Here is a 25,003-nt window from a genome sequence, read left to right as displayed (position 1 = left end):
TCCATTAACCAAAGAGGGTTCATTTAACAAGCGCTAAGAAATGAGAGGTAGAGCAGGAGGAAAGAGCTCTATGAGAATCCATACATGCAGTAGCAGTCACAGAGAAACAGGACCTGTCTTTGGAAAGCAATCCGCTCTCTCATCTCCTCGCCTTTGTGCCGCTGACAGTACCATTCTTGATCTCGATGTATTTTTAGTGTATCATTAGATACAGCTCACAGAGAGCAGAGAGGAAAAGAGGTAGAGAGAGCCGTCAGATGATTATTTTGTCTTCATCCGTGTGTCATTTTTACTCGACCCGGTGCAGGCTCGCGTGCTTTCAGGGCTATCTCTAGGATTTGTTATAATGGCTCCACTGGTTGGAAGCCCACATTGAATTTTTTATAACCTAATTTAGCTCCGTTTTATGTTTTCCCTATCCCAGGCTGTCTCCATCTATCAATCAATTCCCCCTGGGATAGACTGAATATAACCTTGAGAATCCTTAATGATCATATATTAGGCTGTTTTTATGAGTCCGAATTGCTTCCTCATGTCTTGTCCAATAGTATTAGCTCAAATATACACTGTACTTAAGCGTCATTAGGTGCTCTTATCTGCTTCTCGCTAAGGTGGCAGAGATTGTGATCCCAGCTTGTGCAGCCAATGGATCATCATTTTGAGGCTTTATTTAAGTTGGGTCTTATCTATCACTCCTGTCAGTGCACTCGCCAAGTTAATTGCCGAGATCTGGGTTTGCAGAAACTTTTTTAAAGCCGAAATCAGACAGAGAATGAAACACAAGCAGTAAAACAATCATACAGGTTTAAATCAAACCTCCAGGTTAGCAGCTCTTAATGAACAGATCCAAGGATGTGCTTTGGTGCTTGCATTGTGGTGTATGCATAGAGGTTTGTAATACTGCAAGGAAGGGGTGGAAACTTTGACTGTTATCACTTTTTTTAAGGTTCAGCAACCAACAAGTACTGTAAAAAGGATGTTTTTCCAAAGATGGTTGCCTGCAATGTCCATGAATGCTTTTGATTAACCAGTGCAGGGCTTTGCCACATGAGGCCTTTCAGTTAAAATTGAGTTTGGTGCATTGTTTTTGTTTTTTTTTTGCTGGGCAACCCATTTTTTTTTTGTTTGTTTTGTTTTGCTAGAGCTCTCTGTGTTGTCGTCTCTACTGTGCTAACTCAGTGGGTGTGCCATGGTGCTGTTACTTTTCAGAACACTGCATTAACAAAGGCAGACAGCAGAATGATCTGAAATGTCTGTAGTAAACAATGGCCTGTTCTTGTTAAAAATTGAGGGAATTCAGCCTAAACTGGCTAATCTGTTGGACTTTTAAACGTCTTCTTGCTGTTTTCCCTCATAGTCAATAAAACAATGGGCAAAACTGTAAAAGTAAAACTTAATTTTCCTTGAGTTGTACAATATATCGAATACAAACCAGGGTTCCTGAGTGGAATCACCTTGGTTGCATGTACACTACCATTCAAAAGTTTGGGGTCACTTAGAAATATCCTTATTTTGTTGTTAATTGCTGTTTTTTTTTCAATGAAGATAACATTGAATGAATCAGGAATACAGTCTGGACATTGTTTATGTGGTAAATGACTATTCTAGCTGGAAACAGCTGATTTTTAATGGAATATCTCCATAGGGGTACAGAGGAACATTTCCAGCAACCATCACTCCTGTGTTCTAATGCTACATTGTGTTAGCTAATGGTGTTGAAAGGCTAAGTGATGATTAGAAAACTCTTGTACAATTATGTTAACACATGAATGAAAGTGTGAGTTTTCATGGAGAACATGAAATTGTCTGGGTGACCCCAAAATTTTGAACAGTAGTGTACCACCAAAAATCTGTTGAACATTTTGATTAATTGGTCATTGATTTCAACCCTGGTAGATTAAAAAAAAAAAAAAAAACACTTGGTTTCGCTTATTTCAGTCTTTTCAAGGTAGATTTTGGCCACACACTTGTTATAGCTGCACAGCTACCTGATAACTTCGACTGATGATAGTCTTGCATGGCCAGAGCTGTTCTGTCAGTGCCGGGGAATGGTCTGACTGCACCTCATTGGCTTTCTGCTATGGAGTAAAAAATACAAGCAAAAAAAAAACCCAAAGATCTGGCTTGCTTGTATTTCTTTAAACCGATCAGAACCGTCTTGTTAAACCCAGAATGCAGTGACATTGGTTCTGCAAAATAGCGACAGGAGGAGTTGTTTTGGTGGAACACGTGCATGCTTGGAAGTGAGCCAATTAACAGAAATGGCAAATTCAACGAAAACACAAGCAGACCAGCCTCACTGCACAATCCAAATCTTTGTCAGAACTTAAAAGTTTCAGACTGCTTGAACATTGGTGTTGTCATTTCTAGAAATAAACAGGATTTTAATAACATGCAGAATCATGTGATCCATGTGAAAATGCATGGCAGAAATAGCATACAGACATTCAGTGAATCAGACTATCTGACACTGAGGGAACATCAGTAAAACATAGCCTCAGAAAACAACCTGGGTGGCACTCTTCCTCCTCTAAACTACACAATTCTCTGTATGCACATCAGTCTCAGCCACCATAAGTAAAGTATCAACCTGTGGAAGCCATATAAATATGCTAAAACAACCATTATTTGCATTAATTGGAAAAAAAAAAATAAAGGTGTGTCCAAAGCTTGGCTGGAAACAATGCTTTTGCCATCTTAGCACTAGTGTCTTCAGGAAACTCTTCCTGTGAAACCAATAGTTTGTCTGGAGCCCTGCAAAGTCTGTGAACTATTTTACCCTGCACTCTTCATCAGTATTCTTATTGTGCTCTCAAGCCGTCACTATAAGTCTCCCTAGTTTGGTAATTGCACAGTTAGCAGACACCACTGATATCTCACATATGCCCGTTTTTTTCTACCACTCCATCTGAATCAAACAGACACAGCATCATTCTCACACTACCAAGGTGAAGCTGCCCTGTGGGAGACAATGTAGGCGCTCGGAGCAGCTGCTTGCCATTTTAATGGCCACGTTCCTCTTGTTTGCCACTCCAGGATGCCTCTTGTCTCTGTGATGTTTGTTAAATATGGTGCAAGGGGAGCCATTTGTAAAGCAGTCGACCGTTTGCGACGACGCTCGAGCGTTATCGCCGTGACTTTGAGGGGGACTTGTGACTGCAGTTTAGATACGAGTGAAGCGCGGGGATGTTTGTTTTGTCAGTGTGTGCACTGTCATGCATGCACGACGGAGAATTACCTTGTTTCTGAATGATGCACAACCTCTCATCTCTAATGTTTATGTAAAGGACTCACTTTGGAGAAGATTAGCCAGTTGTCTCGCTCCCTTATTGACTTTTCATAGCTCTGCTCCCCTGGCACAACATGAGTAATGATGGGAACGTCATTTGTTAATGGAGTTGTGCAATGGGTCTTTTTCTTACCAATGAGACACATCAAATTAGCCCTCATACGCACTGTAACTATCCGGCATTCATTCAGTGTCGCAGACAATCAGCTTTGGTGAAGTGCTAACATTATATGAAGCAGCAGGTGCAAATATCCCCTTCTGAGATGGCCTAGTTTTACCGCAGCAAAGTCTGACGCTTAATCCGAGATGACGTCTTGGCACAAGCTCAAATTCTTCCATCAGCCTTCAGAAAACAGCAGAAAAGTGGCACAACAACTAGTCTTTAGGCAGAAACAAGCTGTAAAATAGACTGATGTGCTTCAATGTTTGGAATATCCATGGAGGAATAGAGGGGGGAAAAAAAACATCAGACGCAGAAGCAGGCTTTGGAATTATATGGGTGCCTCAGTCCATCTCTTGACAAATTCATCAGTCTCTTAGCTCTTTAGCTGCTAATGTTGATGCAGCTTCTGAAGACTTGCATGTCTTCTTTGAGGTTTTTTTGAGCAACAACAAATCAAAAAACAGCAATTCCAGTCACAGTGTGTCCAACTTAATAACCTCGCTAACATTAAATGACGCTTTCTCGTGGCGACACGGATTCATGCTTTTACGGTTCTCACGTTGATTAGTGTATTATGTGGTTTTAAGCAGCAACAGATGCAGGTTCATGGCGTGCAAAATTCTCACAAAAGCTTTTGATCTGAAGTTTAAATAGGGACCAAGCTGAACTCATTCTGACACCTTCACCTTGAGTTTTCACATTCCAAGATTCACTGATGAATGGTGAAGAAGCAGGTCTTTATATTGGAGCTTTTTGTGAGCCAAAGCTCAGCCTCAGGAGCTGAAGAAGAGTCTGTCTTTCACTGGAAAGGCCCCAGTGTGTTGAAATTCTCTATCTGAAGTTTTCAACTTTCTATGTCAGTGTTGAAGTTTGGATTGCAAAAGTAAATTGTACAAAAACTCATCTAAAAACCAAACCCCTGAAGTTACTGGTGCAGTGACGTCAAGTACCAAAGATTGGCATCAAGCATCTGGTCAGATTTGTAGCATTGTTTACTGGTCATGTAATTCACTGAAATCACTTTTTTTTCCTCCAATTTTCTGATTGCATTTTGGTTGTGAATAAATAATTAGCAGCTGCTATATTTGGCTTCTTTAATTAATCAAAACTACAGAAGGACCAACAAAACAAGACATTTGTATTATAAATCAGTTATTGTGAATAATTGGTACTTGTGTTCTGATTATTCTCCTCATTTTAATCACTCAAATTTCCTGTTAAAATGCCTGACATCACGTCATGAGCTCCTAGGCTAGCCGATAAAGCTAATTAAGGTGATTCTGTTCATCAGACTCTGTCTGTGGCAGCACTTTTGGTGTTTCCAGCTGACTAATTCAATTTAATAGTCTTCACATACTATTTCTTTATCTATTTACATCTCTTCTCCATTTAAAAACAGTTTTTTTACGGTTTAGTCCCACAGCACCACAGTCTGGCATAATCATAACGAGCAAATCTGCATGAAAAGCACCAATTGTTTTGTCTGTTTCTGCCTGCAGAGAGGAGAGAAGACAGAAGTGGTGTTAATTAACAACAGAAGCACACCACGCACCCTCACACAGCCTCACACAGCCTCACACAGCCTCACACAGCCTCACACAGCAACACACAGCCTCACACAGCCTCACACAGCAACACACAGCCTCACACAGCAACACACAGCCTCACACAGCAACACAAACACATGCTGCCACATGAAAACCAACACACAAGCACACACACAAGGAGAGGCTGTGTTCTGCCCTCTTTTCAGCAGCTACAGCTAATGCTAATTACTTTATTTAGAGGCTTTGTTCAAGATACACCCATGATTATATAGTTTCCCCACACACGATCTTGTGTGTGTCAGCAGAATGCACAATGACATCTGTATGTTTACACACATCTCCCACGTACCGATAATGCCCACTGCACACAGTGTTCACGTCCAATCCGTGAAACAGACTTACAATCCTTTAAATTCACTTCTGCTGTCTTGTCATTGAGAATTCTTAGTTAAACTGAGTTTTTGTAGTACAGCAGAAAGCTGTGAGCTTCCCCTCACAGCGAGAGGCCTGCTGGATCATTTTGTTGCAGAGATTCTACAAACATTTGTTCATGCTTGGAGGGTTTTTCTCATGAATCCACTTGCAAATATCATTTACTTGTTGACATTCTGATTGAAATTTAGTTCGTAATTGAGGAATAATTGCTACATGTTACCGAAATATTGAATGCATTTGACCAGCGAGGGAGCTCTGAGAGCAGACATTAAATAGCTTTTCCAAACAACAGAGGCTGATCGCCTCCACGATGCCTTTTGTCGTTATTATTATTGTTATAATTGTTATTTTACGGGTGCTAGCCTCCCTAATGAGCTTAATTATGAGCTTGTGCAGGGTTTTTTTTTTTTTTTTTTGCAAGTTAAGTGATTTGTTTTCAAGGGAACGGCACCAGTGTTGCACCAACACGCACAGTGTGAAGCACAGCGGCAATATCAAACACAGCGACACAGCGACAGAGGTTATGGGTTGATGAGGAGTACGTGAACAGCTGGCACAAACTAATGGAATGACCGTCACCTCGTAGACAGTGAGGGAAATCAATAACACAGCGCTGAAGGATTCATTGCAAATTGAGGTTACAGGTGAGGAAGAGCGCAGGGGATTTAAGCAAACTGATGGAGGGGCTCTGAGAACACTCGGATTCTACTTTAAGAGTCGTCTAGGAAGGGATATGGAGGTGGATGAGCGGCGAGGAGGGTCTCTGAGGATGTCATGTTTTGCAAATTCTACGCTGAACTTCTTTCAGAGGTGTTAGACTTGTGAGGATGTTGTGTCCTGGTTAATCACAAGGTTCTGGGAGACTTAAGATCTCCTAGTTTTCTTAGCTGAGAAAGATGATAACCACAGATGGTACACAAACACAACTGCTTTTCAAAATTTATCAGTCAAACTTTATTTATATAGCGCTTTTCATACAGTTAAAATGCAACACAAAGTGCTTTACAACATTTAAAAACATTAAAAACAAGAAAACTAGATACCCGTTTATCATAAAATACCTGTAAGATCTGGTTCTAAATTACCGCTATCCGCAAAGATTCTATGGTAGAAAAATACGTTTATGATCCCACAGATTCAAACTTCCTTACCTCCGCTCACCAGCACTCAGTGTTTCCAACTCCTCAGTAAGGAAAGTAACAGGCGGCCCTAAAAGTCGCTAGAAGTCGCTAAATGACGTCAGCACCTAATTTGCATAATTTTCATTTGCATGTAATTGTAATCAACGTTGTAGGACTGAGGAATAATGTGGGAGAGACAAAAAGTGAGTATAAAACACCCAAAATATGTTTTGAACTAGAATCTGTGTGAGTCAAATGCAGTGATTTATTTTAGTACGACAGTGAAGAAACATTTAAATCTCGCTCTGTAAGCCAGGACGGGATCTGCAAAGTGGTGTGGATCTCCTCCAATCAGACAGTGGGATGCTGCAGGGTTACTGGACTGACCGCCTGTCAAGCTTTGGGACGGGGAGGAGCTCACAGCCTCACCTGCTGCTCGTTGAGGACAGTAACTGCACAACGATACCAGCTTTTACGTCAGAGTCTCCAAAACACCAGAAAAAGTCACTAGATTTGTGGCTAGTTGCTTTTGACAAAAAAAAAGTCACCAGGAGGACTTGGAAAGTTGCCAGATTTAGCGAGAAAGTCGCCAAGTTGGCAACGCTGCCAGCACTGGCTAGAAGCTACCAGTTGTTGGATGATCCATCCAGCATGGTGAAACATCTTTCTAGAGTTGGTGTGCAGAGGTCGTGCAAGTGGAAATGTTAAATATGTGGAGCTTAATTTTTCTCTCTAGTTTTGGTAACACCTGTAGGCTCTTAGAAAAACGTCAGACATATTGATTCCAAAATCCCAAATTGGAGAAATTTTCATTTTTGTCTTTTGCGTGTTTGTTGGCTCTCTGTGTTAATTAAGCCCCTTTCAGACATGCACTTCTTTCCGTTAGTCTGAACATACCAGCTTCATGTCTGGTCTCTGTCAAAGCCTCGACATCAACCTTTCGAGGCCGGACCTCTTAACATTTCTATACCGCTCTCCACACACATCTGAACTGCATGCAGTCACATTGATGGACAGGCAGTCGATGCACTGTGAGTTATGTGAAGTGTTTTAAGGAACGCTCTCCCCCCCCCATATTTCAGCACCAATATTAGTCCAAAAACATCACAGTTTGCTGCCAAAAGTCACAAAACACCTATCTCGTTCTGTTTGCCCTTCAGTTTTACGTCTATTACGAACTGAAATGTCCATAAAAATATAATATTACTGCAATAAAAACAGAGTCCGTAACAGGGCAGATTAATCAGACTCACCATTTTAGGTTTTTACATTCACAGGAGCTGTAAGAGAGACTATTTTTTTTTGGCTTCACAAATGTAACGTCATTGATTACTTAGAATTATAAATGAACCCTGACATAGAGTCAGGATTGTAGTAAAATACATTTTCTCCACCTTAAACAGTAGAATTACACTTTATCAGCTACAGTTAAATGATTTCTAACATAGCAGCCGTCCTCAGGTTGAGTCCACAGCTCCATTCATGCTGTTGAGATGTTTTTACTGGTTAGATAGAAATTAGAAATTAAATGATCATCACACGCAGATGAAGTTCCCAGTATTAAGGAAATCTGTCTGCTATGTGTTGTTTGGACAGTTTCGTAAACCTGCTATCAGTTTAGATTCAGTCTTTTGAGCATTATTGCATTATACATCACTGTCGTCCCATCTCATGTATATGAAAAATATTGCACCGTGGCTTTCTTCACCACCGTAAATAGAACCATGAGGAACTTTAATATAAAAGTGACTCATGTCTGAATGACAGAATGTCGCCACTTCAACAGGCTGTTGAAGCAGCATGTTGTGTTTCCCATGTTTAAAAATGGCTTTACAGTAAGCCTAATCAAGTGGCAACAATCCTGAGTTCTCCATCCATCCATTATCTATACACTGTTTAATCCTCATTAGGGTCATGGGGGGCTGGAGTCTATCCCAGCTGATTTAGGGTGAAGACAGGGGACACCTGGACAGGTCACCAGTCATCACAGGGCTACATATAGAGACAAACAATCACACTCGTATTCTCACATACGGACAATTTAGAGCTACCAATTAACCTCAGCATGTTATTGGACTGTGGAAGGAAGCCGGGGAACCTGGAGAAAACCCTCACAAACTCCATGCAGAAAGATCCTGGGAACATGAACCGGCTTCTAGCTGAAAGGCCAAATAACCTAGCCACTGTGCCGCCCATCTAGAGTTCTCCTATGTTTGAATTCATATAAGGTTCCATAGTTATTATGTGTTTATTGTTTGAGTTTAAAGGAGGTTATGTCATTTTAAAAAACCTGTCTGTAATAAGAGATAAGGTCATTGTTTTTGGCGTCTTGTGTTGCAATAGGAGGTTGGAACATCAAATATGTTTGTCTCAGTTTGATGTGGAATATCCTCTCATTGTGATGCTAGCTATTTTCAGTACTCTTGTGTTGCAATAGGAGGTTGGAACATCAAATATGTTTGTCTCAGTTTGATGTGGAATATCCTCTCATTGTGATGCTAGCTATTTTCAGTACTCTAAAAAAGAGGTTCTTGTGAGTTATTCTTCTGATTTCAATGAGGCATGTCAATAATTTCCTCATTTAAGGTTATATTTTAGCTTGGACCCTTCGTGCCATGTGGTACACAAGGTACATATACATTATCTGTATTTCTGAAGCAGAAAAAAATGTCAGCTTTTTTTTCTTGCTTTAATAGTGAATTGAGAAGTCAAAAACTAAATGAGTAATGAGAGAACCAGGCAAGACTCATTGACCTTCCTCATAAACTAATTGACTTCCACTGTGGAAGTGGCCATGTGCAAGTTCAATGTAGCCTTTGGGTGGTTTCATGCGGTGGATTTGAGGTTTTTACTCATTCATTTGCTTTGCCATTCATTTCTAGCACGCTTATTTGTCAAGTCGGTCAGATATAGAATGTGAATCCCATGGTGCTGCTATATAGAAAAACACATACATCTATTATTGGGAATTCCCTTTGAAGAGCCATACATGAAAGAAACTAAATTACTAGAAATATAAAGGGAGGATTTTTAATTAAAACTCCTATTGAATTTTTTATGAGCCTATATTTTACAGCACATCTAAGCCAATGGGTGGGAGAGATTTAAGGCTGTATTACTGCATCGGAGACTTCATTTTTTTTAGCCAGTGACAGACACTATAATTCTCCCTACAGCAGCTTGTGTCACTTTCATCAAACCAATCATCATCCGCAGCCTTGGGCACGGACAAATGACCTGGAACCGACAAGAAAAAATTCCATTTCATCCAGAACTTAACATTGCAACCCTGGCTCACCTCACGGCTAATAATACAGCTGGCAGAAACTACCTATTTCAATTGCCTCGGTGTGTTTTGTAATCACAGGGTGATGTATTATGTGGAGGTTAAGGTTCGAGGTTAGGGCCACTGAAGCGCTATTCCCATCCCCGCTGTCATGTACAAGTTACTTCTCTGTTATCTGTTCTCGTCATGCCGACGATGAGAGCAAATTTCCAAGTAATTTGTTCCGTCAGTCCTCAAAAACACATACTAGCAAGTTGAGAGCTATTTTTTCTCAACTAATCCAACTCTTGGGACTTCTTTTTATCATAACGTACCTGCTAAGGACTCTCTTGGAGTGTTTCGGGACTCTCAGCACACTCAGGAGGAACACTGAATGCAGTGAATGAAGGAAAAGGGTCGAGTGGGAATGGATACGGTGGATTGCAAAGTCAGACGAGTGAGAAACATTGTAGAAGAATAAGTCTTAACAATTACGGCGCAGTTGAAGGTAATTTAACTTGAAGAGACTACTAGAGGCAATTTACCTTGAAGCAGTTAACTAGTCTTTCTGAGCTATTCTGTCATTCTAATTAACCTGTCATATTGCACATGAGGCATAAAGCTTGGCTGAAGCTTTAATGAAGTCTGCAGTACAATGAAGCCACTGAAAAAACTTTTTTTTTTTTTTTTTTTACCTCGTGAGGAATGTAATAAAGGATCAGAGTGTCAGATGGGTGAATGGATTATTCAGCACAATGTCAGTTTTCGCCATCGGCTCCATGGCTTCCATTCCCAACTTTCTAAGTCAGCTGTAAAATTTACTGTGTACGAACCATGAACCAGCAGCAGAATGTAAAGGCTTTGGCTTGTTTACAACAGTTTCTTGCTCTTTTTTGAGGTTCTAACAATGCTGCTGTGCTTCCAGATTTGTGGAAATTGCAGTTTTAATTGAGTATCTTTGCTCGGCATTCAAAGAACTGCGTGTGAGACTTCTTAGGCAGAGTCTACATTGTGAGGTAATTGGATGGTTGGCTGCTACATGTTTTTCGAGCAGTTTCAGTGTCGGTTCGTGCACAAAAGACAAGACTCAGAATTGAGAACTGGCATTTAGACTGAAGCAGAGGAGTCCGTCGATGTGATCACACAAGTGAAGAAGATGATAACGAGAGATATCAAAGGCAGTTGGATCAGCAAAATCGACAGAAAAACCACTGAGGAAATGAGCCAGTCTTGTGGATGAGCAGAAAAATCATTTGCGGGGTGGGAAAAAGAAACATTAATACTGCACAGCGTGTCATAAATGCTCTTTGTGACCATGACATTAAAGGATTTGTCACATGGTAAACCTAAAAAATCTACCAGAGTAGAGGAAAGAAGTCATTTGCGCTCATGAAACAAAATCCACCTCTATCAAAATGATGGAAGTGTGGCGGACAGAAAAGGAACAGCTCATGACCCAAGTGCACACCCCCATCTGTCAAACTTAGTGGTGGTAGAACATCATTAGGGAATATACAAAGCTTCTGCTGATGTCTATGTCTCGGCTACTTCACTGACTGCAAAGTATTTTCCCATAATGATTAGACAATGATGGCTTTATTTGGCAATTTTTGTCCAATTAAACAAAAAAGATCAGACATCTCCCACAGAGTTCTTACTATATTGATATAAAACTGCTCAAATTAAAGCTTGGCATTCCAATATATCTATAAACAATTTGGTTTCCGAAAACATAATTCCACTCAAACTGTTTTCCCACTGAACAAATGAAATGTTACCTTGACAGAAGTGGTGTTGGTGTCTCTGAATTCAACTTTTCTGTCAAACAGTTGGATGGAATCCTGCTTAAATGAAACTAAACCTCATACCAGAGTGGGTGATAAGTGTTCTCCATTTGCCACTTGAACAGTAGGAGTCCCTCTGGGGCCTATTTTAGGGCCTGTTTCATTTAATACATACACTAGCGTTCAAAAGTTTGGGGTCACCCAGACAATTTCATGTTTTCCATGAAAACTCACACTTTTATTCATGTACTAACATAATTGTACAAGGGTTTTCTAATCATCAATTAGCCTTTCAACAAGATAAGCTAACAAAATGTAGCATTAGAACATCTGCCGTTTCCAGCTAGAATGGTTATTTATCACATTAACCAATGTCTAGACTGTATTTCTGATTCATTTAATGTTATCTTCATTGAAAAAACTGTTTTTCTTTCAAAAATAAGGACATTTCAAAGTGACCCCAAACTTTTAAATGGTAGTGTATATATTAATGACTTTTCTTACGTGTATCCATATATGCTGATGATACTGTAACTTTTAATCATGCACAGTTTAAAGAACACGTTGCAGCCAAACTGACAGCTACGATGACTGTGATTTAATGTAAGAAAACAATCTGCATGTATTTTACAATGACAAAAAATAATTCTGTTTAACTCTGGCATTTTATTTAATGGGAAAGTAAGTACACTCACAAGTACAGTTTCATTTAGCAGACGCTTTTTTCCAAAGTGATATACATCTGAGAGTAGATACAACAGGAAGTTATGAAACCTGTGACATATTTTAAATATTTAGGCATTATAATTGATACAAACCTGTCAGTATCATCACGAGTGATGTTAAATTTAATTAGAAAATTTAGAAAAAAAAGGCACCCTGACATTTCTCTTAGAGGCTTAAAATCAGCCTCAAGACCACGCCAAAAATTGTCACCACCAATGATTAGCTTTCATTTATTGTTTTTGCTGATTTTATTTATTACCTCACACTGATGGACTTTTGTGTTGTTTTGCGTCGTTTTATGTATTTGTTGCTCTGTGGTTCTTTTTCTGTACCTACCCAGGGACAACAGATGCAAATTGGATGTTAGCTAACTCCGGCACAATTACTTTTAATTGTGTCCCTGCAAAAATAAACAAGGACAGAGCCGGAAGATAAAAAATAAAAGTAAAATTTAAAAAAAGCGTAAATGTCCCAATACACACCAGATCTAATACATAATAAGCAGGTGTTTTCCTTTAAGTGACGCTTCCTTATCTATTATTTTGTGTAGAGAAATCCATAAATCTCATTTTTACAAACCCAATGCAAAGATAAGGTCTTTTCTTTCTGTTTTTCTGTCTCACCCAAATGTGCCGGCTTGTATCTCTGCCTCCCCCCTACCTGGAGCTCCCTCTGCCTCCCCAGAGTGAGGCTGGGTTAGGGCTGTGCCCAGGGCAGGAGGCTGTATTAATAAGACATACTGCCATGGAAAGGTATAGATCAGAGGAGAAAACAGCGCCCTGGGCTAATGCACAGCGAGTGAAGGTAGAGGTGAAGGGAAGAGAGTGAGAGAGCTAGAAAGAAATATATTGAAGGAAAGACATAATGCCTAGGGTACTGTGAAAGAATAGATGGATTCATGTCTTTGAAAGAGCAGAAAACAAAGAGTTGGAGAGGTGAAGGAGGGATGATAAGAGCTAAAATGATGAACTCAGCAGGAGGGCTTATGGAAGGACAGTGATGGGAAGGATTTGAGAGATCTGTGGTCTGTCTGAGGTGTCTTGAGGTGTGTGGTTAAAGGAGACGAAGACCAGTAATCCACAGAGAAACGAAGATGAAAAAGGCGCCTTAAAGAGTTGCAGGAGTTTAACCCAAAGCCAGCTATGAAAACAAAGCGAGTCCCGAAGCAAAGTAGAGCCGAGTCCGTCTCTGTGACCACTGATTTATCACCGCATTGTTTCTTACTCATTCAAACCCCATCTTATGCAATTACCATTTCATATATAAAAGTAGACCATTTATCAGGATGCCAAACGAAGTCACGCTAAACTAATGACTCGTGGTGGGGAAAAAAACAGCATCCTTATATTTATCACTATGATTTCCATGAAGGAGTCTATTTTATATCCTTGTTAGTATGCCAATGGTTTTTAACAAGGAGACAAAAGCTGTTGAGGGGGCGTTTGGCTATGCCAATCTAAAAATGTCTGAAACTGCTCTCCCAAGCACGTTCTGAATTAAAGCCATTGTGATGGTAATTTTGTCACCTCTAATGGACAATTAGATATGCTAGCAGATAGAGAGCACTCTGCATAACAATCTCTGGGTTCTAATTACCTCGCCAAATGGCGTGGTTGCTCGTGCGCCTATGGATCACTAAAGCAATAAGACAGAGGAGAGCAGATAGATTGAAGGTGAAAGGGGGCAGTTGCTGTATTAAACTTATCCTTCCCTGATAAAGGCCTGATGGATGAGGAGCTGTGTGAACTTTCATACATCTGTCAAATAATGGCTCCCTTCAAGGGTTTCCTCTAGTGGCCTGAACTCACCACTGGAAGCCTTTATATTAGAGCATATTAAAAGCTGGACCTTTTCTGCGGCACCAAGAAAGTCAGAATCTGGAGCACTTTTGTTAAACTTCATCAAAAATTGAAACCTCTCATAGAAAAGGTAATTTAGTAGGCGAACAATGTCAGTTTTGTGCTGCACATTGTCTGAAGGACTGTAGAGATGCAATGAACCATCTGAAAAGCTGTTTTGTCCGATTCGTACCGGAAGAGATTGGGTCCTACATAAAGACACAATTTTCCACTCAAGGTTGAACTGTTATTATTACTCCACTTGTTATGTGACAATCGGCATACGTTTGTTTGTTTGTCTGTCTGTCTGTCTGTCTGTTAGCAACATTACTCAGAAATGGACTAACGAATTTAGAGGAAATTTTCGGGGAAGGTCAGAAATGACAAAAGAACCAAGTGACTAGATTTTGGCAGTGATGCAGGTTATAGTCTGGATCCATTTGTTAAAGATTTCTGTATCATTGCGAGATAGTGGCATGGCATCACTGTAACTATGACAACAAGTGAAGACAATGTCAGCTGCCTGCTGATGATCACATGATTGTGATCCTACTACAAATCGAGCGCTGCAGACTTATCGGGACCTATCCGTCGGAAATGATACAAGGAACAGTTGTGGGGGTGTTTCTGAGTCCCATCAATTCCCACCGCCCCCTAAATATTTAGGTCATGAGATTCGGTATCTGTACGTAACGTACACATGCATAACACACGCCTGTACTCAGCGCAAGGTCATTTTGTTTGTTTGTTTGTTTAAATGGAAACATTCTCTAGTGGGGTGATTTCTGCTACAAATTTTTTCACGATTTCAGCCATCGGAAATGATACGACCACTGAGCAGCAACGACGTCTCAACTCTTCACAATGGAAAAGCGACTATCATCCATTATCTTTCCACTGCTTAATCTTCATTAGGGTCGTGGGGGGGCTGGAGTCTATCCCAGCTGACTTAGTGCTAACCACCAAGCCACTGTGCAGCCCAATCAGAGTTGAGCAATACGGGAATGAAAATTTGATGCAGAGTTAAAATTTTGAGGGTTAAACACCAATAAAAGTAGAACAAGTAATACATTAAGCATCTGTTTTTGTCAAATTTGAAGATAAGTTGTTGAGACTGAGTCATGACTATTACAGAGAGATGCTTAAAATCTCCTATAAACCGGATTAAACGTCTCAAAACTAATGTCTGTGCATCAAACTTACATATTTACAAGTTTTTTCTTTCCAGTAAACGCCTTAATTGGCTTAGATTTATCTACACCATAACATTTTTCAGAATATGTAGCTCTATGAAGTCCCAGAGATATTAAATAAAACACAACATGGCTTGCATTTTGCTGCTAATAAACTCTAACTGTGAAACCAGAATTCTGATCAAAGTACAAACCAATGAGCAACCGTGCTCTGCTAACCCTGCTTTTTATTTTTGATTCCGCCACACGTATTCGTGCCATTAAGTGGCCTGTTGATAATTGTTGCACTTAAAAAAAAGAAAGCACTTTTGGCTGCTGATAGATCTCAGATAATTCAAATTTAATCTCCACTTGATATTTCAAAAATAGCATCTCCTGAAATTTAATTATTTAGTCAGAGATAATAGCAGATAACAACCTCATCAGTACTGAATAGTCACTTTTTCTATTACGCCAGAATCTATTATGCAACTTTTTCAGGGTCAAGTTTCTTGTTTCACCAACAGATTTTCAATTTTTAGAGCTTCTTACAGAAAACAAATGCATTTAACTATTCCACTGTTGGCAACTCAGGGCTTCAGATAACTCTTTTAGGTGGACCAAGATGTCACCAAATACCTGCCGGGTACTCCTGAGATTTAGCAGGTCTGTCAGGATGTGTCCTGGTAGATGCAACCACTTGATTTTGCCATATTCCTCCCTTTAAAACAAAATTTTGGTTGCTGTTTTGACCCACATGTGCTACAGTAACTAAATGGGGAGTAGAGGCTTCTCTGTGCACAGCCACCTGCTAGCATCTATGAATGAGCATGAGCTGTTTAGTGAACATTTTAGGACCTACCAATAATCTGCTTTTGAGACCTTCAGAGATTCAGAAAACAACCTGGGTTGCACTCTCCAGACGTAAAACTGTGTGAGTCTCTGCATGCACACTGGTCACGCTCCACCACCCACCGCCACAAATAACTTCTTAACCTGTGGGAAACACTGAAATGTGATAAAACGGGCAGCATTATGCATTGCTTTTATTGCAAATGGTCCATCCCAAGGACATCTGGGAACAGCGCTTTTGCTGTCGTAGCATCTATGCTACGAATTGTGATATTAAAAAGAAAAAAAAAAAGCACAGTGTCTGCAAGAAAGTTGTCCTGTGCAGTGAGAAGTGAGACATTTCAGCATCAGGCTGCAGCAAACTGAAACAGTGAGGAGTTGGAAATGATAATATACACTACCGTTCAAAAGCTTGGGGTCACCGAGACAACTTCATGTTTTCATGTGCTAACATAACTGCACAAGGGTTTTATAATCATCAATTAGCCATTAGCTAACACAATGTAGCATTAGAACACAGGAGTGATGGTTGCTGGAAATGTTCCTCTGTACCCCTATGGAGATATTAGTATATTACTGTATTTCTGATTACTTTAATGTTGGCGTCATTGAGAAAAACTGCTTTTCTTTCAAAACCAAAGACATTTCTAAGTGACCCCAAACTTTTGAACGGTAGTTAATTTAACAGTTAGAACAAAATAACACGTACAGAATACTTGTAAATAAGAACTTTCATCTTTCATCAATTTCATCATTTATTCAGCAGGCATTAAGGTATAAGTCCTACCACAAAAAACAAAAACATCTTTTCGTGATATCTTCACTTCTTTTCATATTTCAACTCATCCATATTCAGACACTATGTTGGAGATTCTTAATCAATGACATTATGAGAAATATCAGTAAAAATTTCAGGCTTTTAATAGTTCTTGAGACATTCTTGTTGAAAGTGGGTGGATGGATCTTGGAAAGTGTTGCAAATGTTAAGCTATCTATAATTTAGGATAAATTCTTCAAAATTAGAGATGGCCTTTATCTAAAAATTTGATGATTTCAGATCGAATGACTCATTATTCGGCTGCAAATGAATGGAAAAAGAAGATTAGTGCATCAAAAATGAACAAGACCAGTGCAACCATTGGCATAAGTTAATCTGGAGCCCAGGTTTTGTATGTTATTCCTTCATTGCTCTCTTGCATTCTGTTTTAAAAATGATTTTCATAACATTTCCCCCATTTTTTCCCTTCTTCACTCTCTGTCACCTTATAGGTAATGAGCTGCTGTACCGGAACCGGGACGGTGATGTTGTCAAGTTCAACGTGGACACGAACGAGCAAACCGTCCTGGTGCATAACAAGAAATTTGTAAGTCTTTTCTCATCTCTCCTTTCTACTTTCTTTAGTCCCTTTCTATAATCAAGGGACTGAAGGACTGACCATGGCTGCCCATGAATTAAATTAAAACTTTTCTTATAGTGTCAGCAAATCAAAGCACCCAAAGCTCTCTTTTTTAATTTTTTTATTACAAAGCTTAATCAAATGATCCGTTATTACTGTGAAATGTGAACTGCATATTTAACACTTGTGAAGCTTGAGAAGATGGAGACGTAGCGGCGGCGGCAGCAGCTCGGGTGATGACACACAACATTATGTCTGCCATCAAAGCGCTCTGATTAATGCAGCTCTCATTTGCTTTGGGAGCCGAGCAATCTGTCAAACGCAGGAGTTTAAGGACCGCTTTAATGAAAAAATACCACGCGTGGTTAGAGGTCTCATCTTTTTGTCTTTTTGATCCTCAGGAAATGTACAAAGCCAGCAAGTACGAGGTGTCTCCTGACATGAAGCATGTGCTGCTGGCCTACAACGTTGCACCGGTGAGCTTTCTCATTTGTTTGCTTGTTTTTTGAATTAGCAAAGTGACAGCCATTCCTCTGCCGAGAGAGGGGGTGGGGGTGGTGGGCTTGTAGCGGAGGGGAAAGGGAGGAAGGAGGGAGGAGAAAGTAATCATGGCGGGGTGTGAAGGCCTGTCGCACGCCGCTGCCTGTCAGCGATGGTGGCGGAGGCTGGAACAGCCGAGCGGAACTGTAGCGAGGGAGGCGAGAAACACAAACAAAGCCCCGTCGGCGCTGCACATTCTCATGGGGAGGGAGATGAGAACAGGAAGCACGGGGTGGGAATTTATCATTTCTGTGCAAAAATAAAGTGCCGCCACGACTGCATAGGCTCTGCCAGCGACCACAGTTTCCAAACACTGTAAAACCTGAATCAACATTTTAACGTTTGTTTTTTAAACCTTTTAACAAAACAGAATAGAATAGAAGAATAGAATAGAATAGCTTTATTGTCATCATACATGGCGGAAATTTAAATAGCTGCCACTGGATGGTGCATTGATAACAAACAATGATTAACTCTCCTGTTGTCTTCATTTACAGGCACCAAAAAATATTGTTTCCTTGTCTGAAAAAAAAAATCCAAAAATTCAGCAAAAAAATTCCCCATATTTGTAAAAATTTGCAAAACCTTCAGGAAGAAAATTTCAATAATTCGTTAAAAGTTTATTTTTATGAAATCCCCCAAATTTGTCAAGAAAATTCTTGTAAATATTTTCAAAAAATGAGTGAAAATCTTCCAAAAAAAATCCTAAAAAAAATAAAGTGATTACAGATCAATAAAACTTCTAATATTTTCCATGAGAACGTTCACATAAAAATCAACCAAAATCCAGCAAAATTCACTGGATTTTGGTTGATTTTTTTTGTGATTGTTCTTAAGAAACATTTTTAACATTTTTTTCCCAACAAAAAATGTTCAAAGATTTCCCAAAAATGTTGAAAATGTGGACATCAGAAGTTTCACTGTGAAAATATCTATATATATTTTTTCCATATTTTCAAACTTTAAACCGGGTCAATTTTGACCCGCAGGACGACATGAGGGTTAATACCATACCAACATTAAATAATAAAATCAAATGTAAAAATAGAACAAGACTATATTAAAAATGACAACATATGAAAAATAGGCAAGACATATACAATGTGGGAGGGAAATGAAATAAAAAACAATAAAATAGAACAAATATGGTCAGGAGATTGCACATAAGCAGCATTTGAAGTATTAAAAGTGATGCTGTGCGTTCAGGTTTTTAGGTGTTTTGAGTTCCAGACCATGGGAAAAAGCTGTTTCTCAGCAGGTCGGTAATCCCCACCATAAAATTGCCATATCATTTTGTTTATGATATATTTTGTGTATCAAATTTGATCCATTGGGCGGTTTTGGCAACTTTTTGCTCGCAAAAATCTAAAGCAAAAGCCGACTTGCTCCAGTCTATGAATTAGCATTGAGTGAGCTGACACACTTCATAGCAAAAAAGAAATATAATTATAAATACAAATAAAAGAAAGAAGAAAACAAAACAACAAACTGCAGGGAGCTTTGTCTCCATCTCCCAGTTGGCTCTCACACTGGACATGTACTAATCCCACTAAACCTGCTCCATCTCCTCCTCATCCTCATCTTCTAACTGCTCCATGTCACTTGTGTTGCCATCCAGTATCTCGTTGATGAGATTTTAATGTATTTTCTTTTTCTTCCTCTAGTCTTTTTGACATCTAAAAATTGGTCAATATAGTATAATGATTGTGTATTCAGAGGAATTGTTCTTGTAAAAATCCTCAAAATCCATTTGAAGATGACATTCCATTCATAAAATAAGTTAATTACATCATCGAAACAGCGTATGTTTGTATTTTCATTGGTATAATGTAGATTGCATTACAAAAATGTTACATGACGATTCAGGAAAGTAGCACGTTATGTAACTGGAGTATCAAATTTGATGCAGACATTTTAACAATGAATTACTTAGTAAATATGCATTCTTTCAATGCAGAAAATACCTATTTTTAAAAACAGAGTAACAATTTAGATGTCATTTTTGCGTTACTTCTTGTAAACTAGCGATGATTTTCCTTAAAAAAAAGTTTGTGGATGATTTCCTGAGAGTAGCCATTTTGAAAAGAGGCACTTCAGCTGCCTGCAATGGAATGATAATCCACAAAGGGGCAGAATACATGTATCAGGTTATATACGACAGGTTATTAAGGAAACTATTTATCATGTTGATGAGATAGCGGTCTCAGAAACTCGTGCATCAAATATGATACAATGGGGTGGGCATTTATCATTTCCTTGCAAAAATAAAGTGCCGCCACGACTGCATGGTCTCAGCCAGCGACCACAGCTTCCTAATATAGGTTGATCAAATACATCATATTGGCGATATTTGTGTGTTTACTTCATTTTGCTCCACCACTGATTCACGGTGGAGAGAATCTGGCCCCCGTTGTTAGCGTGTGAGAGATGCCGGCAGATACATAAGCTGGTGTTATTGCCTGAGATGAATAGGAAATATTACGACACGCTGGAGTGTGCTGGGCTGCATGTGTTTGCATTTATTATCCATCCAAACCTCCATCACCTTGATAGATGACAGTCATTGCTCCTGTACGCTCGCTGTAGCAGCACGAGGTGGCAACACTCACAGATGCACATTCACGCACACTTCATCTCCATAACGTGCAGCGAGGATCAGATGTTTATATTAAACACTGTTTGCATAATGACATGTAGCAGGCAGCCTCCTTTGAATGTGAATGCTTCTCCAGCGGACTTCACAACGTTCCTGCACTGTTCATAGAAACAGAATTTTTGAGCAGGTGTGCTCAGAAATAGTTTGGATTTCCAAAGAAAAGGGGAAAGCTGGAGATTATTTCAGGTTTTTTTGGTTAGAAATTAGCAAAATGACACATTTTTGTAGCTACAAACTGTAAAACTAGAAAGAACTACTCATCTGTGCTTAGATTTGCTTTATTGGGAAAGCAAATCTAACCTTGTTATCGTGATATTTATCAAAATCAAGTCTTTCATTTACAAATTTGCCAAAAATAAATAGTTTGCTGTAACTAGTTTCAATAAAAATCAAAAAAATCTGTCCTCCTCTGTTCAAAAATTTACTTTAAAAAAAAGCAGACATGGGGGCCGGTATAGCTCAGTGCGTTAAGCAGGCGACCCATGTACAGGGCTGCTCCCTGACGCAGCGGCTCGGGTTCGATTCCCGCTGGAGGCCCTTTGCTGCATGTCTCCTACAACTCTTCTCCCCTGTTTCCTGTCTCTCTCTCACTGCGCCTAAATAAAGCCAAAAAAAAAGGCCTAAAAAATAACTTAAAAAAAAAAAAAAAAAAAGTGAACATGTGAAAAAAAGAATTGTTTGTTACATTGTAAAATATAAAGTAGTTCTATAGTAAACCTCTGAACCTAAATACTTATTTACAGGTGTGAAGTGCATTTTTTTCTTTTGTTTTTTAAGAATTTCCAAAGTTTGTCATAGTTTCATAGGTTCATGAGCCACTTATCTGTGATGTACCATTTGATCTAAGTCTAAGCTTATATTTGCGATATTTCATCCAGTGTGCACCAGATATTGCACCAGATTCTGTCAAAAATAAAAGAAAATACATGTATTTACACTCCTCATGCAGTAAAATATCTACAGTATGTAGAGTCACTATTTTTTCCTGATGTTGTTCACACCTGAGGGAAAAAAAATGTTGCACATTTTGATTCCAGGTTCTTTCACTTTTTGTCAAACAAATGATCAACAAAATTCAGCTTTCTTCTGTTCATTTTTCTATGATTCATGGCGTTATAAGTTTGTTTTATTGCACACAACACATTTATGAGTTCTCTCTGCTTCTAGTCATGGTTGTGTTGTTTCCATAGAGGTGCAGGACTTTATGTTGCAGAGAAAAATGAACCCACAAATGAGCCAGGAACAAAAAAAAAATGCCCAGAAGCTGCTTGCGGTTCACAGGCTTAATGTTCCGTCTTGTGTAGCCAGAATATCACAGAACTCCTTCTGCACTCGCCTCAGTCGTGGGTCTACTGTCGCTCTAGAGCAGGGGTGTCAAACATGCGGCCCGTGGGCCAAAACCGGCCCGCCAGAGGGTCCAATCCGGCCCGTGAGACGACTTTGTAAAGAGTAAAAATTACAGAGGAGACATTAACTGCAAATTGTAAATTAGTAAAACTATAAATGGGGCGGCATGGCTCAGTGGGTAGAGTGGTCGCCTTGTAACCGGAGGGTTGCTGGTTCGATCCTCGCTTAGAGAGCTCGTGTCCCTGAGCAACACACCGAACCCCTAACTGCTCCTGATGGGTCGTGGTTAGCGCTTTGCAGGGCAGCTTGCACCATCAGTGTGTGAATGTGTGTGTGAATGGGTGAATGTGACGTATAATGTAAAGCGCTTTGGGCATCGTTACAGGTATAGTAAAAGCGCTATATAAATACAGACCATTTACCATAAATTTAAAATCATTTCTAGACCATGACAAGTTGTTTTGATCATAAAGTCAAATATATCTTGTTTTTGTTGGGATTTTTTTGTCGTTTTGTTTCTCGTTTTTGTCATTTTGTGTTTCCTTTTTGTCTAACATGTTTTTTGTCTTATTTTGTCATTTTGTGTTTGCTTCATTTATTTTGAGCATCGTTTTTGTTGTTTATCCATTTTTGTGTCACTTTTTTGTCAAATTTTTTGTCTCGTATTTTGTTTTGTGTTGTTTGTCTCATTTTTTGTCATTTTGTTTATTTTTTTTGTCATTTTGTCTCATTTTTCTAATATGTTGTCTTCTTTTTGTTGTTTTTTGTCTTTTTTTGTCCTACTTTTGTCATTTTGATCATAAAGTAAAATCCTATATCATTAAGTTCCAGATACCTTTGACTAAATGTGGTGTTCCTTTGTAGACACTCTGTGATCTGGAAGTTGTAATGTGGGAATGATGAACTGATGCATAATATTATTAAAACTGAACTTATTTTTCTTAAGAAATTTCAGGTTGTTCATAATGTTTTAGAAATGATAATTCCTTAAATGTGAACATTTTTGCACTAAAAGGAAAGATTTGGTGTTGTGGTTATTTATAGGTTATTATGCTCTGATTTTACTGGTCCAGTCCACTTGAGATCAAATTGGGCTGAACATGGCCCCTGAACTAAAATGAATTTGACTCCACTGCTCTGAAGCATCTGTTCTTCAGCAGTCACATTTATAACATAGTTTTGATTTATTGTCATATTTTTGGGTTTTATTGGTTTTGTGAGCAGAAAAACTCTCCGTATGGCTGATCTCACATCACAGCTGTCATTAATGTGTAAGTTTGTTTGTTTGGTCTGTATCTGCAGCGTGGCAGCTTGATAATGACTGCTGGTCAACATGTTTATGAGTCGTGATCTCATCTCACACCGCCACTGTTGTCTGACAACAAACACAGAGAAAAACAAGAAAACTAAGAAAAATTCTCACAACTAAACTGTGAATGTGGCTTTACATTGGCCGTAAGCCATCCTCACTTTGTCTGAGAAAATCCAAAGCAGCTTCTGGTTAAAAACAACAGAGCTGTTGATTTGGAGACTTAGCAATTTAACACCACCTTCAGATTTTGCTGCCCTCTCTGGCTGAAAGTTTTGCGTCTTTTTACACCTCTAAACACACCCAGAATCACTGAACCCCCTTTTCGACCGGGGTGGAGCCCGTTCGGAGTTGGAGCCGGCGCCCGACTTGGCGCCGGTTTTTTGTGTTTCGACCACCGGAGCTGCGGCTCCGGGCTCCAAAAACTGGGGCCGTTTCGGGCACCAACTCGTTGCTGGGCCAGAGGTGGCCAGAGTTGAGAGCCGAGCACGTCACGGGCAGAGGGCGGGGTGACATCTAAAAACATCTAAAAAGATAAACATAGATATAATCATCAACTTATTGCGCGTGTTTAACCGCTAAGTAATCAATGCAAGCGTAGTCGAAGCTAAGTAGCTAAGCTAACGCTAGCACGTTTACTGTTAAGTATCCAAACGTCTTTGATAATTACCTTTCTTCTCAAACGTGATCGCTGGGCATTGGAACGGCGACGCCGATGAGTAACCCCTAACAGAAGGTTTTGCTGTTCAGCGATGGCGAGACACACTAGCAAAGCCATGAACACCACTCCAATGAAGTCCTCCATTGTTGTTGTGTGGGTTTCCGTACGGCGTGAACGCTGTTGAACGGCTACGTACGCAGTGACGTACACACGTTTTGTGGTGGCGCAATGACGCAGCTCCAACTTTGCTCCTTGAGTGGAAACACAAACCCGTTCTGGGGCGGCACGAGATTTGAACCAAAAAAGCACTGGCTCTCAACTTTGAACCAACCTAGCACCTGGTGCTCTTTGGTCGAAAAGGGGCTTTAGAGGTGTCGTTGGATGTGGTCAAAAACTGTGAACCACTGGATTTACATGAGATGTTGATTACTCTTAACTTTTAGCCTTGATATGAAAAGGATTGAGGCACTGAAATGGATCAACATGGCTTTTGGAGGCCAGATTTTGTAGATATTAGAGCCCCAGCTTGTCACATACGGCCAGTTTGTCATGACTCAATGCCATCTAGTGCCATATAGACCCATAAAAACCTGCGAATGTCAGGAATATGGCCATGAGACATTTGTTTTGTCACAGATGTCAACCTTGTGATGCTAATGCTGTGAAAGGGTGTTTTTTTTTTTTTTTTAAACTGAAACCTTGATCTTCTCCTAAACTTATCCAAGTGGAAGTGAAACTAAAGTCCCAAAAGAAAATGAAACCAAGTGAAAAAAATAATAGCTCAGTCTCCTGGGTAAAAATGATTTGACTTTTATCACCAACAACCTCTTTTTGTTGGTCTTTTAAACTGGAAAAGCTCCACATCGATCAGCCAATGGACACCTTGAACCTATCTCTGAGA

General features: G+C 39.6%; 1 protein-coding gene across 6 annotated transcripts in view; it reads left to right on the top strand.

Annotated features, from left to right (window-relative positions):
- Nucleotides 1-25,003, top strand: part of LOC111565276 (dipeptidyl aminopeptidase-like protein 6) — a 315,168-nt gene that overhangs the window by 227,565 nt on the left and 62,600 nt on the right. For all 6 annotated transcript variants that reach the window (XM_055007119.1, XM_055007120.1, XM_055007121.1 and 3 more), the window contains 2 exons: nt 17,462-17,556; nt 17,991-18,065. In XM_055007119.1, the coding sequence (XP_054863094.1) occupies nt 17,462-17,556; nt 17,991-18,065 (170 nt within the window). The remainder of the gene's footprint in view (nt 1-17,461; nt 17,557-17,990; nt 18,066-25,003) is intronic.

Source organism: Amphiprion ocellaris, chromosome 22 (genome assembly GCF_022539595.1).
Source record: "Amphiprion ocellaris isolate individual 3 ecotype Okinawa chromosome 22, ASM2253959v1, whole genome shotgun sequence".
NCBI lineage: Eukaryota > Metazoa > Chordata > Actinopteri > Pomacentridae > Amphiprion > Amphiprion ocellaris.
This window is presented reverse-complemented; position numbering and strand designations above follow the sequence as displayed.